Genomic DNA, 16040 nt, shown 5'->3' with positions numbered 1-16040 from the left:
AGAACAAAAACTCTAAAAATAACAACAGCTCCAAGTTTGTGTCATGAATAATATGCAATAATATTAAATCCTTCTATATGAATTGTTTCGACATGCAGGGCTGTGTGGCTTCAGGATGTGACAGAGAAATAAGGACCACTATGAAACCTCTGTAAAAAACATCTTTATTCATTTCCATGATAAAAAGGAACTCATACATGTGTCAAACTAACAGTACATCATCGTCACACATACAGCGTGTACCAGGATTCATTCCACTATTCTCCAAATTATCTCAGATAAGCTTAGGAAGCACACGCAGCGCTGCAAAACCAAAAAAGAAAAACTGGAGTGGAATGAAAAAGTAGTTTAAGAAGTGGGCAGATTCCACTTCTCAGTGTCCTTAAAAGCAAAATGAAAGTCTCGGGACACAAACGGACACTAATTCAGTCACCACGCGGGCTGTAATACTGCTGAACGAGCGGTTCTGTCTGATAGAGAGAAGGTGCGACTCTCCGAGAACACGAACACGCGCATTCAAATCAAAGCGCTCTGCGAATACTGATCGAGCTGCATTGAAACGTGATTCACACAAACATTCACTCCATCAGTGCGGCGTCAGCGGGGGTTCGTTTAAAAAGCCGGGGGGGAAGGAGGCGAAGATGAGAAGCCGCCTCCTCGTGTTTACTTGAAATAGATGGATAAATATCTGTTTATACACCAGTTAAGATACTTCATGGAGAACTTGGTTATTGACAAACACATCTAACACTTAATAAAAGTGCCCGACAGTGTTGCCCTGATTTCAGTATCAGTTCTGCTCGATAATCCCTTTCTGATAAACTGCAGAGGGACGGAACAAGTCCTCCATGATGGAGAGTATGAATTTAGTGTTTGATCACGATTGAACATGTTGCATTCACTGAAGGAAACACCTGAGAGGCTGTAAAGCGACTTAGAGCCTCTTAATTACGAGATCTGGATTAGTTACCATAATCAAGATAATCAACTTTCCTCTGGGAAACATCTTATTTCCATGAGGTGAAGGAAATGTTGTGATGTTGAAATAATGGATCTAATAGCAGCAACCACTCCTCAGCTACCGGTGAGCATTTTAACCATTTTAGGAATATTGTTTTGGTTCTTGGCAACTGGTCAATGATGTTTTTGAACAAACCTTCCAACAGATGACGGACATGACATAAAAAAAATAAGGCTAATGACAGAACAAACCCTTTCCTTGCATTGTTAGGTGTGAGAAAGACGAGTTAACGCTGCTGCTGCTACTTTCTGGTCAATCACAGCAGGTGTTTTATGTCATAAAATACATGAGCGCCCTTTAAATACCCATCCGTTATGTAGCAGCTCCTTAATATTCTTACACTTTCTGCATCCTGTCTATATGATGAGTTTATAAGCTGGCTGAAGTCGCTGCGTTGTGTTCAAGTGTTGCAGCCTGTAGCCTCTACGGTGGCTGAGAGAGGCCAAAACTGTGCACCGAGCACACTGTTCACTGATTTAACTGTAACACACATGCTGCATTCAGGAACATACGACACTGCAGTGAACACGAAACTGTGTTATAATGACACAACTGCAACTAATGTTTCAACTGGGAACTAAAATTATGAGCTGAACTTATTTTGTATTATGAATGTCAGAGATATGCATCAGTTGAAGATTCAGACATCCAAACAACACTTTTCCTGATACCCAGCTTTAAGAAATAGTTTTAAAAAAAAAAAAAAACTAGAAATCAGTAAGTATATGATCAAAGATATATATTTCCCCCTGATTCTGCCATGTTTCTAACTGGAGTTAACGTGGTTAAACCTCTCTTTTGTTTGTTTCAGCCACTGAGATCCCCTCATAACACCCAATCCGAGGCAACTGACCCAAGCAGTCAATAATAGTAAAAACCCACAGGGCTGTTATCAACTCTCTCACCCAAACTCAATATCTACTGCTGAAAAATATGCTGACCATTTAAATTTTTCATCAAAAAATATATATAGGCATGTATATACATTATTATTTCATTATCTGTAAACGTTAGGCTCTTAAAAATGCATTGATCTGGATAAAAGTGGATCTTTTTGTTTAAAAAAAAAAAATGCAAACAAACCTGTGAACTCCTTTTGGATCGACAGATGTAAAATAAATAGAGATAAGTTAAAACGTATGTACAAAATGACCAAAGCACTCAGTAGTTAAAAAACACAGCAAACTAAGAGGAGAACTGGATAAATCCAGGTGGGTGTGTGTTCCTGTCATTTGTACCGTTCCTGCTGAAAAGTCACAGCTTGAATTTAACATTCAACAGACCGCAAATCCACCCACGGTTGTCACGGAAACAGACGAAGACATCGGTTGACGGCCTGTTTCGGTTGTTCAGTTGTGTTTAACTGTTCCTCCTCAAGCTGTTTAATGGATTTAGTAGTGCAGTTTGTAGTGTCAATCCCTCTTTTGTAAAAAAAAAAAAAAAAACAGACGTAAAAAAGGAAAACAGGACTCCATTTCCCAGGTATCCTCTGGTGCACAAGTTCAACTGCTAGGAAAAGTCACTTCTGTAGTTGTGGGTCCCAGGCTGGATTATTAGTGGTTGTAGGTGGTGAGAAGAAGAGTTAAGGCCTGGGCTGGTTGTGTGTGTGTGTGTGTGTGTGAGAAACATCAGGTCTACATCTGCTCCACCGGTGCTCCCTCTTCTTTGGGCGGAGGCTCTAAGTGAATGGGAGTGACAATGGCTGGTTTCTTGACGCTGGTCATGAAACAAAGAGATGGATGGAAAGACAGGAGGACAGAGAGAGGACAGAGTGGACGGGGGGGGGGTTGGCAAAAGATAAGAAAGGGAAAGACTGTGACTTATTTTGTTGTGTTTACAGGTGTGTGTGTGTGTGTGTGTGTGTGTGTGTGTTATCTTTTCTATTCTCCTCAAAACATTTGTGAAATAAAGTCAAATATTACCTACAGCAGAAACAGCAAAAGCAAATATATAAAACTGTTACGACAAATAAAGTAAAACTACGGAGGAAGGAAGCCAGCAGGAAGCTACGGCAACAGATGGAGCAAATCATTTCTTTCTTCTTTTGGTTTAAACAGAAACACAGAGCCCTTGTTAGCTCGTCATAGTTCTGGCCAAGTTATACATTTTAGTCCCACCGTCTTCCATGAAATGAGGCTTTCAGGCTGCCATCATGTGAGTAAAGAGCTTGTAATCACTTGGCATCTTTCTTAAAAGCGTTGAGCTACACTCCCGGTGTCCCATGATCACCTGACCATGATTAGTTTGTTCCTGAGCGGAGACTACAGCTGTCTGCTCCACCTGCACCACGAGGAAACCTTCCTACATCATGAAGATGAGACTCACCTCTTCTACACAAACTATCTAATAGCTGTACATCTAAAATGGTCGTGTGACAGTAACAGTCTGTGCTTCAGGTGCAGCTGCCACCTGAAATATATCTTTATGTTCATCTCAGCACTGATACTGATTGTGTAGGAGGCTGTGAGCTCCTAATGCTCAGCAGAACTGTATCTAAACAAATCCAGTGCAGATACTGACAGAGGACTGTTAACATGCTGGTTTGGCCTCAATACTCTGTGAAGCTGACGACCGCCACACTGCTACAGGCAGAGTCTTATCACGATAACAGTCCAGAGCTGCACAGGTAACTAACTACTGACAAGAAAAGTGGATCAATGGTACATGACTGCAGGTTATCACGTTATCTGTAGTATTTTAAAGGCACTCTTAGAAACATAAGGAGGCCACAAAGCTATTGAGCAACTGAGCCCACGCGCGGCTACGCGTCAATAGAACCTGAGCTTTACTTACGAGTATGGAGAGATTGGCACAGCCACCACCAGGACATGGTTCCTCTTTCTGAAGAGCCGCCACAGGCCTCTGTGGTACCCCCGAACATCCAGGTCCCAAACATGGAGGCACTGAGCAGAAGACAGACACAAAGTCATTATGACTAAACAGAAAGGATCATTCAATGGCACATTAACAAAAACTTAAACCAAGACTTTCCAGACTTTCAGGGCTTTAACACCACATCTACATTGATACTATATAAAATAATGTAAGTTCACAGAATGACTTTAGACCCACAACAAACAAATATGACAACAAGAGCAAGTTTTTGGTTTAAATGAGTTGAAAACAAAATTAAATATCTTCCAAACTTTCAAGAACCTTGATTAGTAGTTAATGAGCTAATACACACACATCCACTGACACGGACGTTCCTGCTCTCACTGAGTACCTTGGCGAGCTCCGTCCAGGTGGATGTGTCCGTCTCCGTCTCCATCTTAATGAACATGATGTAGGTCTTCCCCTCAGAGTCTGGCAGGAACGAGTCCTCACATGGGTTCTTAGTGTGGTCCAGCACCTCCGCTTCCCTGGGATCACACACACACACACACACACACATAATTAATAGTGTAACCTAAACACTCTGGTGTAATCTAAATCATCCGCAGACTCAGCGTCTCACTCACTTGAGCAGGTTTTGGATCTCCACTTCATAAGCATCTTTCTTTAAGCTGGGGAGAAGGAGCCACATTATTTTCCATGTACACTTCAAGAAGCGGTGATGAGAAAAACACCTGGCTGTACACACCTGTCAATGTTCTTCAGCTGCACGTTGGGAACAGTGTTGAACTTGTGTTTCTTGAAGTATACCTCCTATGAGACGAAGAGAGAAACGACATCATGTTGATCATGAACTTAAATCGTGGAGCCTTATTAAAAAAAAAAAAAAAAAAAGATCTTACATGGAAATAGCCGTTCATGTTGAGGCCAATGATGCCAAAGTGGTAAGAGCGGGACACGTCGGGGATGATGCACTCTCGGCCTTTTCTCTGCTCGGGCATTCGCATCCACATGTCCCAGTCCCACAGCTACAAGACACACACACACACACACAGAGTTCATCCACAGTTTATAACATCTTCAGTACAATCTCACACACTTCACAGGTCCATGCCAGGGAGGTTTTTTCATCCTCCCATTCAGACAGCTGCTGGCTTCAATTCACTCTATGAAAGATCAATTTTCAGATATTGCTCTAGACAGATAATCCATCACAGTCGACGTGTTTATTTGTCGACATTTTGCGATCATGTTTCCTGATAAACCAACATCCAACCCTGAAGTTTACATAACATTTAACATCTGTGTTGTGGGAAGAAAACTAGAGATGAGGGAGCATTTGCAGGAAAAAAAAAAAATCAGGAAATCAGGCAGAATCAGTAGCCACTTTCATGCTGCCTCTTCTAGGCGGGAATGTTGCAGCTTTACTTTGCTTCATCTTCTGTATAAAACACACTTAGATGGAACGGGGGATCATTTTTGTTCCACCTGAGTCAGCAGCGGAGGGAACAACAGAACTGCATTGACATCTGTGCAAAAAAGGGAGAGGCAGGATGGTACAACACGAGATGCCAACACTGTTGTGTGACACACCACGACTCCTCGTGCTCCAGAAAGCTGGTCTGCCGTCTAAAAATCACACACTGCGTCAGGAATTAGCCAGTGTTACTTTGGTTCAGTTTAAAGAAGCAATGGTGAGGCAAACTACCTCTAATTAAGCATAAAACGTACTTTTATCAGAGAGCTTTTCCTGATTTTATTAGATTTTCTATCCAGATTTTAGTTGATCAGATTAACTGAAAAGCCATCAGCTCTGTTATCAGTGTCTCAGTGTTGGTCCCTACTCACAACTGCAGCAGTAGTAATACTTAAAGCAGCATTCATTGATTTTTTAAGCCACTACAAGGCAGCACAACAAGATGTAAAAAGAAAAAAAAGAAACATGTTTGTGTCCATGAATGTAAGCCAAATGACCGCTCTGATTACAGCTTACAAGACTCCTCAGAAAAACATCTGCTTCTTACTTTCTTCACTTGCTACTCTTTAACCGTGTCTGCAAACGTCAACGCACGAAGAAATAAATAATAAAAGGTGACAAAGAAAGGAAGTGAAACCAAAGGGTGAAATCAATCTGGTGTGATTTGGTATATACACTGTATATGATTCCTATCCAGGAGTGGTCAGGGCTCATTATCACAGAATAATAATAACGATAATATTCTATTATTATAATAGAATAAAGATAAATCCTGCACCTTCTCAGGTGTCGGCCACTTTGGCTCCAGCTCGTCCTTGTAGAGGCTCTTCTTCAGCACCCAGCCCAGGCCGGGCATACTCTCCACTCTGTAGAGCAGGGACGGGTCCTCGGCCGTGTGCTCATAGCCCTGCACAACAACAACAACAACAACAGCAGCAGCAGAAGTCAGTGACACACGCCACTTTCTGTGGGGTCAAGTCTTCCTGCAGGTCGTTCAGTGGTTAGAAAGCAATGGTGAAAATGAAACGAGAAGAGAAAACAACTAAAGGGGGAGATTTGCTCATAAGTTCTATGTTTACAAACCAAACAAACAGATCCTGTGGTGTCTCTGCTGTGGACGATGTTAAATTACACCCTGAGGTTAAAAGAAAACTGACAGATCATTCTGTTCTTTTGTTAAGTTCACTCCAAACAATCTAAAACCTCCAGAGATTCAGACACCGAGGCGTCAGTTACACAACCAGTACCAGCTAAAACACACACACACACACCTGCACTAAACTGCACCAGGATAATGATTTCATGCTTGTTGCTGTCTGAACTAGGCTACTACATGTTTAAAAGGGTCTAAAGAGGAGCAACAACATGCTCATAAAAAAAAAAAAACCCTGCCTTTAAGATAAAGGGATGGACAGGAGGAGAGAGGAGGCTTTAGGATGACGGGCAGGTTCATCATGAGCGCTCACCTGATCGTTCCAGGCCGAGATGCAGTAAAGGCTGTCGTCCTCATCCAGCAGGTGGATGGTCTGACTCAGAAAACTGCAGAACAAAGAGAAAAGCAGCTACATCAGTGTCTGAGGTAAACTGAGAGTGAAAGTAAACTCGAGATAAAATACATTTTAATGAGCTTTTCTGACCAATCAAGAAGATTTTAAATCTCTTATAAAGATTCACTTCCTCTTGAGTCTGTTTCCTTCCATTTTTACGCTTTACTGTGTTTTGCAATTTATCTTTTTATTTCCTCTTGTTTTTAAGTGAAGCACTCTTTAAAACGTATTTTTGACACGTGATGGTTGAACAGATCGTTCAGAAAACCACGGGCATCGATGGAACGGCCTCTGCTCTTGTGGTTTCAGGCTTTTCACCAGTTGTTGAACACGGCTCCGGGGATTTGCTCCCATTCAGCCACGAGAGCATTAGTGAGCTGGCTTTGTGCACGGGGCATTGTCACGCTGAAACAGGAAACGGGACAAAGACAAACTGGTGGCACAAAGTTAAAAGCTGTCGAAACGATTGTTTGCTTTAACATCTAGAGGGAAGCATTAGATTGGCTGAAGAAACCTGCTAATTCTGACAGAAGACTGATATTTGTAACACTGAATTCAGGACTTTGGAAGGACTCCAAGAAGCCCAGGAAGAGCAGAGTTTGTAGCAGTAAACAACAAAAAAGGCAAGCGTGTTTTTGTCCACAGGAGATCAGCCTTTGGTTTTCACCGCTCTCCTGCTGAGAGCCCGCAGCTCGTTTCAGAGAGCAAACTGGCTTTAAAAGTGAGCGAGATGACGGCTTCCAAACTATTTGAAGTCGACTCTTCAAACAGGCCAGTCAGCCCAGAAGGGGAGCTGGAGCTTTTAGAGCAGCAAACACACAGTTCAAAGCAGCAGGAGTCCAACAAAGGAAGGATGGATTTCTAACAGGACAGACAGGAGCTTTACGACTGTGGATCTACTGCCACCTAGTGGTGACGCTGCCCGCCGAGAGGGTTCCTCTGCTGCTGACGTGAAGAAAACAGCCTCCACATAACCCAACAGAGAGTTCTCTTAAAGATCGTGAAAGGTTCTTTATTATGGCTTCTAATAAAAATGCATATATCTCACTATGGATCCATGTGACACAGTATATGGATATATTCCAATATCAATAATCCTGCCTCATGTCTTAAAATACCAATTACCAATTGGCAATTTACTTCATTGATGAGTTGTCGTATTATTTCCCCTCTAAATGGACTGTTGTTGAGTACTTATATTGTTCTTATTGTTGTAGTTTATTTCTTACTGTACATAGAGAGACAAGCTTCACCGGAGTCAAATTCCTTGTTTGCTTGTACAAACTTGGCCAAATAAAGTTGATTCTGAAATAATAAATAAATAAATAAGTTAGCGCTGCTTGTGCAAACTGGAGAACAAACCTGAAGAAGTCGATGGAGATATCCAGGTCCTCTTCTAGGACGATGGCAAAGTTGGCGTCCTGATGGAAATAAAATAGAACACAAGCTGAGTCTGTGCTGCTGTGAGGCGTTTACAGTATTCAGTGCAACTCACAGGCCAAACCATTACCGACAGTTCTAATTAGTGAGCAAACTGATCGATAAGACAGTAAATAAACTAAGGAGCAAACTGAAACCAAAACTGAAACCTCACAGCTCATTCTTCAGCTTCACAGCAGAGTAAATGTTTGTTGTGTGTCGTGACAGAAGGAAGCCAAATGACTCACTGGGTGAAGGTTGAAGGTTGCGGTCAGACTCGCCTTGTAGTGCTGCGACAGAAAGCAGAGACAGACTGTTGAATTTCACAGGACGGAAACAAAACAGCCACACACACTGCTCCTGGTGACCATGGGTGTTAATTAGTCTACTAAGGGGGTGTTTTCCACTGAATATGATATGAATCCTGTGTCAACCCGTAAAAATGAGGAGCAGGCTGATGTTTACCTGAGACACTCTGGCGTTCTTGATGCTGATGGGTGTGTGCTGAACTCCCTTCAGTCCGAACAGCTCTACGACATCCATAGGCTCCTGGGTGGAAAAATACGTCTCAGTGGTGGAGCTCTTTATCAAGGAATACGTTACCAGAGCCTGAAATGATCCCAGGTGTAGTTGGGACACTCCCCACAGTATCAAAACAGGTTGACTACATTCTACATTTGAGACTTCTACTTTGTGCTACATGAGAAGTATCACAGTATAGTGTTTGCATCAGTACTGAGACTCAGGTACCAACACCCAGCAGTAAATATGGCCTCTGATGTGTGAAATAACACCCTCTGTCCCCTAAAGGTGCACTGAAGTCATACAGCTGAACTAATTCATTCTGGCGTTCACAGGTGCAGTCATTAATTTAGCGTTACAAGCCGCTGTGTGAAACTCTCAGTTATAAACAGCCCCAGAGCAAAGCACACAAACAATCAACTATTTCAGAAGTATTGATGGTTATTATGGTCCACAGAATATAAAATCATGGGTGGATAACAAAAAGAATTATTAGAACAATTACTTATATGTCACAACATTTAATGAGATATTGAAAATAATATAATAAGAAGTTGAGAGAAAACATTTGTTGTTTCATTAGAATCGGCTCTTAAAGGGCACTGTGTGGGGTTTAGTGCCATCTAGTGGTGATGTTGCAAAGTGCAACCAAACAAATACCCCCCCAGCTACCCTCCTCCATGTGTCAAAATTTGGGTTTTCTAATTCCTCACAACATAAAATGGATAACCAACACCAGCAGCCACTTATTCCTCTTTTGCCACCAAACTCAAGCTGCAGCTGCTCCTGGGAGCTGAGAGGACGGCGCCCGGCTGACCTGCCTTCACAAGGCTGACTGACAGCAGAATGTTACGAAACAAAAACAGCCAAAAACATACAACTGATAGCCTCTGGGAGCTTTGATCAATCAATGGAGACATGCTTAAGAAGTTCTAAACACATAAACAGCAGGATGATTGTGTGACTGTAACACATGAAGGGTTTCTGAGACTCACGTCAATCGCACATCTCATGGAATCAGAGTGGATCGATTCATTAGATAAAATGGAAGCGAATATGTTCAATGAGACGCATGCTTCAAAAAACACTTCCTATGGGTAGTGCCTGTACGTTTCAGGAGATTACACACCACGGAGAACTTAATTATGAATATTATAATCCATTTCTGCCAAAAGATCCTCCTAAATCCTACAAACTGCACCTTTAACAGACCAATCGTCCAAGTATCAGTGGTGTGATGAACACTGGAGGGAGAGCAAAACCTGGTACCTCATAATATCCATCGATGAAGACGGTGATCATCTGTGGGTTGACGCCGTGAGCTGACAGAAGAGACCTCAGCATCCTGAAAAAAAAAAAAGACGGCAAGTGATGGTGATTTTATTTTTGGACACATGAGACTAATGAGGGTAATTATCTTCTTCTGTATAAATGTCAAGTAAAGCAGCAAGTAATTCATGTGTCAGAATATTTACTATCAAGGTCTGTTTGCCTTCATACATCTTCATGAGATGTCTGAATGCAGTTTATCTGTGAAATACCACCAAATAAGTACCAACATGAGTTTAGAGCTCTTACCTGTAGAGATAGTTGGGTCTGTTCCCTGCTATGACGGCCACTGGGACATTGTAGACGTTATTGTTGAGCAGCTGGAGAAAGAAAGACGCAGTGAATAAAACCAAAGCTGTCAGTTTGATACTGTGATGTCCTCGAGCACAGTTTTATTTCAATCTGCAGCGACGCTTTCGTTATGAGGCCCTGCGGTATTCAAACTATATCCTTGGTGGGATGATGTAAAAAATGCTAGATGAGAAGATTGATTGGCTGTACGGTAAATATGAAGCTAGACCCAGCAGCTGGTTAGCTTAGCTTAGCATAGAGACTAGAAACCGGGAGAGGGACTCTGTCAAACACTAAAGATCCACGCACCAGCACATCCAAAGCTCCATCATTTAAATTTATAATAATACTTCAATCTAAGAACTGAGTAAAGAGTCCTGCTGTGGGTCTTACAGGGTCGGGGTTGAACTCGATGGGCGCCGGGTCTTTGCAGCTGCAGATGCTGCCGTATCCTTCCACTTTGCTGCAGAAGAGCTTCCTCCTCCTGTTGAGCTCGGTGTCTGCCCAGTGGCACTCTGCCTCTGCAGGACGGAGGATTGCGTTCGGTTTGTTAGACATTTAAGAGGAAACCTTCACCAAGTGCTTTAAAAAGTCACACAAGACATAAAGAGTTTGGTTCGGTCCAGCTTTTGACCATCACAGCATGATCAGTTAGAGGCGTGTTACCTTCAGAGGCGGTGAGCTGCACCTCGGTCTTCAGCAGCACCGGGTCTCCCCAGGTGGACAGAGCCGGAGACTTTGAGTGCTTCTCTCCATACACCTGACCTGCAATCCCACACAGTCAGCTGGTCAAGCCAGGTAACTCTACAAAGCAAGCTCGATCAGATGGTTAAACTGTTCTCTTTCTTTTTTTCATGTCCAATATAAACAGACACCAGTGTGTTGTGGTGAAACTGGACAGACATGTTGCTGTTCAACACACAGGAACACAAACTTGTGCTCATCTCCTCAGTGTCAGGACGGACATGAGGAGACGCCGCTGACTGTGCAACATGTGGACAGAGCAGCGTCTACTTTTTAAAGACAGTTTGCTCGTCTACCTCCTTTCTTCACCACCAGAGTCCACATGTCCCTCCAGCTGAGGTTGAGGGACACCTGGCTGCCCAGACTCTTCAGCAGGTTCTTCGCAGCGTCCTTCAGGTGGAACGTGCCCTCGTCCTGCAGGACAAAGACGCACTTTCTTTTCATCTGTCACATGAATAGAACCAGAATAACCGATATCTGATTCATCCCCGCAGCTGCGGCAGCGACTGACCTTTATGGTGAAGATGAGGACTCGACCCCGGGTCACCATGTTGAGGAAGAGGATCATGGCTTCGTCCTCGTGGGGAGAGTAGGTGTCGAATATCCTCTTGGCCATCACATGACCCTGAGCAGCAGACACACACACCGCAGACAGTGACTGATGTATCCGACCTTTCCACTGACCCCATTTAATTAAAAAAAAAAAGATGATTTTCTTCCATTAAGAAGCAAAAATATCTTTATTTGCATAAGTCTGCAAGACAGTGTCATTAACGGAGTGCCTGTCGTTTGTTGTAGCATTAACATTAAACAAAGAACACATAGGAAATGCTTACAGTTGCCTGGTTGAGAACAATCACATGGATTCCTCTGCCCTGCTCCCGCATATCATCCTCCAGCACCTGCAGCACAAGAGCAAGATAAGAAGGTTTTACCGATTTCCTGGACTTCACAACAAAGCTTGTGCTCTCACTTAGCAGCACGCCCTGAAGAAGCACCAAGATAGTTTCTGGTTTTATTTAACTTTGAGTAAAAACTGGATCTGAAGTGTTTAGCTTAGTGGTTTTGTAAACACAGAGTGATGTCATAGGAGGCCAATGCCCACGTGTGAGCGATCCAATTACATCTTAAGCATTTGATAGAAATCCTTCTAATAAATAAACTCCACCTGCAAATTTAGCTTCACATCACAGAAGGTAAAGTTACACTCTCACTTTAAAAGGTAATTCTGGTTCTTACTATCAAAGTGTGAAAAACACAAGCAGCATTTATTTGTTGGTAATAACTAAGGGACTGCAGAGGAAAACTACACCTTAGTTAAAACAATCACACACAGAAACTTCATCATGTTACATCATTTTGTAACGTTACTTACTTTACTTCATTACAGGCACTTAATATGAGCAAACTCAGATCTTTTACTACTCTCAGGTTTTGACGTTGTCTCTTTAGGTGCTTTGTGTTTTTGTCTGACTTTGTCTGTCTAACAGTTTGTCTGTACTTGTGCTGAAGACACATTTTAACTGTACACTTTAAAACTGAAATGATAAATAAACACAAGCATGACTTAAACGCTGGAGGTTTATTATAATTTTTACTGTTTGCCATCAGTTCTCTCCCAAATAAATCCAGTTACTCTGAAGTTTTGCTTCCAACCTGTGTCCTCTTTTTAAGCAAAACTGCTGCCTTCCCAGGATTAACTTTGTGAGTAAAACACCATTATTACTGATTAAAATAACAGGTACAAGACACAAACGATAAGACTCAGCACGTTTTAAACCAGGAATATTGATTTGGGACTGATTGGAATTGAAAGGATTTCTGCGGTGTTGAACTCACAGTGGTGCCGTCCACTGCCACGTAGACCTTGGAGCGGCTGGAGTACACTTCAATGTCCAGGACCTTGCGTCCATTAGCCGGCCTGCGTGGTGTCTCCATGTTGGGTATTGTGTCATCTGAAAGGGGAACAAGATTAAGTTCTCCACAATATAAAGCAGAGATGTGACGCATATTCAGTCTCAAACATTTACTCAGTACAAAGAAAAAAATCTGGCTCTAAACAGACTTGGAGGTGCCAGAAAAAAGGAGATTCATACTTTGTTAATCTGCTGGACGGACACACAGGCCCAGCCTCACATTCTCATAGAGCCTAATCATCGTTCAAACACACTGAACTTCTAGAGAACACATTCCTGTGGATATCCTGATGTTTCCAAAGATGCCAAATACGTCCGACAGAGTTTTGAGGAAATTGTGTACATGATATCTAGAGTCATGGTTTTACCCATGTCGCTCCGTTAGGGGTTAGGACCAGCTGGTAAATAAAACATGTGATCCTGACGGTGCAGAAAATGTTTTATGTGCTAAATTTAAATGGCGGGAAAGAAGGTAACACTGATAGTTTAAGAGGGTTACAGATTTAAGAAGGTGGATTGTCAAATTTTGCTCATTTTTGCCCAACAAAGCAAAAGACAAAAGCCTTATAGAAGAAACACTAAGAGGGGAGATGATCTCGAGAGACAGGCCCAAAAAAATGTGGTGGACCAACCAACGAAAGAGGCATGTGTCCGACCAAGCCCATCTAATTCAACTTCATTTATAAAGCAACAGCAGTTAAAACCCAAAGTGCTGCACAATCAGCATAGCAAGACACCAAAAGACAACAAAGGAAGTGAAACAATTTAAAATATAAAAGGACATAATGATAAAAACAACAGGACAAAAAGAATCATACAGATTTAAGTCAGGCAGTGTAGGGGCAGCCTAACAAGCAGAGGCAACTTGTTCCAGAGTTTAAAGGCTATAAAAGCACAACCAGAAGAAGCTGGTCAACAGATCTGACTGACTTTGATGGGATGTGGTGGTGTAGGAGATCAGACAGACAGGTTGGAGCTAGTCCACTCAGAGTAAAATCTTAAAAATCAAATCCTAGAACATACGGGGAGCGAATGAAGGGAGGCCAGGACGGGAGAAACGTGGAGATATACATCATATTTTAGCCTAAAGCTGAAACTAAAGCACACAGCAGATGAAAGGAGCACTGGACGTGTTTCTCACCGTAGTCTTGAGCTGCTGCATCTTCATTAGCTACTCTTCTTGTGTCCAAGATGAGCTTAATGTTGACGATGACGGTTATCAGCAGAAACAGCACAGCGCCGGCCTGCAGATGGAGAAAAAAAAAAACATCATTTAATGTCATGTGGGTCTCATTAGCTGTTAAAACTAGTGTGTCACTGTGGAGGAGCCTTTCTTTCTCTCTGTGATCAATATGTTCAGCTCTACTAACTGAACAATCCCATCACAGAGGCAGAAACCATTCACCTCTTTACCACACCAACCGTCTTTCTTGTTAATCTTATAAATTTGCGACTACGAGGTTCATTTATTTTGTAAATTCTACAACACAAGGTTGCATAATGAAATACAAGTCGTAGTCGCCATAAGAAAAAACTATGATTCATGGTGCAGGATGAGAAAGAAGCTGCTGTGTAAAATGGTGGTGAGACAGACGGCAGCAGGGCGAACCGGCTGCTGTCTTCAAGTATCTTTGGGCTTCAGAGGAATTAAAGGAAATGTAACACAGCATCGTAAAACTGGATTTCTTCTGTGTACAACAAGGAAAAATAAGATTATCGAGACTGAAGTCTGCAAAGATTTTACTTTGGCAAAGACAAAAGCAACCTTTTCTAAGAGTAGTTTCCATTTGTGTGCAGTTCAAACCTTAAAATTGAGAAAGTATCTACCACAGTGCAGTTTTTGAAACTCAATGTGGCACCAAAGCGTCAGTTTTAGTCTCATTTGGATCAAACTGCAGGATGCAGACAGAGAGCACCTCCTTCAAAGACAAGACTCACCTGACAGAACCGACGGATCGTCCTCTTGTTGGTCAGTTTGTATTTCCAGGTGAGGTACAGGCTTCTCTGTTGGCGGGGGATGAAAGGCTTGGCGCGGGGATTTGGGGTCCAGGTCTCCATCCCGGACACCGACACCGATCTCAGACCCTCCGCCTGCCCGCCTCCTCCTCCACCTCCTGCGGCCGGGACATGCACTGCTCCACAACACCACGTCTGGCTGTCACATCGTCATCTGGAAAGAAACAAAAACACGGGTCAGAAATAAAGTCAGCTGACCACCAAGTTCAGCTAACGACAGCTAGCTAACTATTTTTACACCAGCGAAGTAACGAAGTACTTCTAGCTCACTGAGCCAGGAGTTTAAAACACTCCAGCCGCCTCTTTACTGGTGAAACATTAACGTTAGTACTCACAGAGTGGCCATTAATCCTCGCTTCGTCTTTTTAATCTGACAGCAAGAGGCAAAATCCAGCAAAGTCACTTGTATCTGCTGCTACATGCTACAAGCACGGTGTTTCTGTCGCACGACAATGACGTCACGAGCGTCTTCTTCTTCTTCTTTAAAAAAAAAACTCTCCTCTTGCTTCTTCTTCTGTGTTTTCTTTGCTGTATAGAAGCTGTTAGGCTCATTACTGCCCTCTAAAGGATTAATGATAAATTAAATAAAATTAAAAAATGTGTGTTTCTTATGTAGGCTACATTAAATATTACATAAATCAATATTATCATTATATTAAGTTAATTTTTAAGGGAAAAAACCTTAAACCTTCTGCAGTGTTGTGCCTGAAAATCTTTAATAATCAAAGCCACCTTAATGTAGCCGTGTGAAATACTACTGATGACGAAGGTTATTAGTTTTGGTTCTCTTTTTAGGCATATCATGTATCACATGTCCAGCTACCAGCTCAGTTCAGCCCCATGAATCCAGTGATCTGCACACCCAGGTCCCCACTTTGTCTGCTGCGTGGCTTACAGTGCACCACTGCCTGTCCCTGCAGGTG

General features: G+C 42.4%; 1 protein-coding gene across 1 annotated transcript; it reads right to left on the bottom strand.

Moving 5' to 3' along the window:
* Nucleotides 1–2239: 2239 nt before the first annotated feature.
* Nucleotides 2240–15557, bottom strand: pomgnt1 (protein O-linked mannose N-acetylglucosaminyltransferase 1 (beta 1,2-)). Its single transcript, XM_070831694.1, has 22 exons — nucleotides 15453–15557; nucleotides 15040–15271; nucleotides 14243–14345; nucleotides 13025–13140; nucleotides 12022–12087; nucleotides 11697–11810; nucleotides 11482–11599; nucleotides 11108–11206; nucleotides 10835–10962; nucleotides 10400–10470; nucleotides 10091–10166; nucleotides 8765–8848; nucleotides 8548–8589; nucleotides 8243–8301; nucleotides 6800–6872; nucleotides 6112–6240; nucleotides 4759–4884; nucleotides 4605–4669; nucleotides 4483–4527; nucleotides 4248–4383; nucleotides 3815–3924; nucleotides 2240–2737 (listed from the first exon to the last, which is right to left on the bottom strand). The coding sequence occupies exons 2-22, from the start codon at nucleotides 15157–15159 to the stop codon at nucleotides 2656–2658; spliced, it is 1962 nt and encodes a 653-aa protein (XP_070687795.1). The 5' UTR covers nucleotides 15160–15271; nucleotides 15453–15557; the 3' UTR covers nucleotides 2240–2655.
* Between the last annotated feature and the right edge of the window lie 483 nt (nucleotides 15558–16040).

Source organism: Pempheris klunzingeri, chromosome 6 (assembly GCF_042242105.1).
Source record: "Pempheris klunzingeri isolate RE-2024b chromosome 6, fPemKlu1.hap1, whole genome shotgun sequence".
Taxonomy (NCBI): Eukaryota; Metazoa; Chordata; class Actinopteri; order Acropomatiformes; family Pempheridae; genus Pempheris; species Pempheris klunzingeri.
Note: the sequence above shows the minus strand (reverse complement) of the source record. Positions and strands in the feature narration are given on the sequence as shown.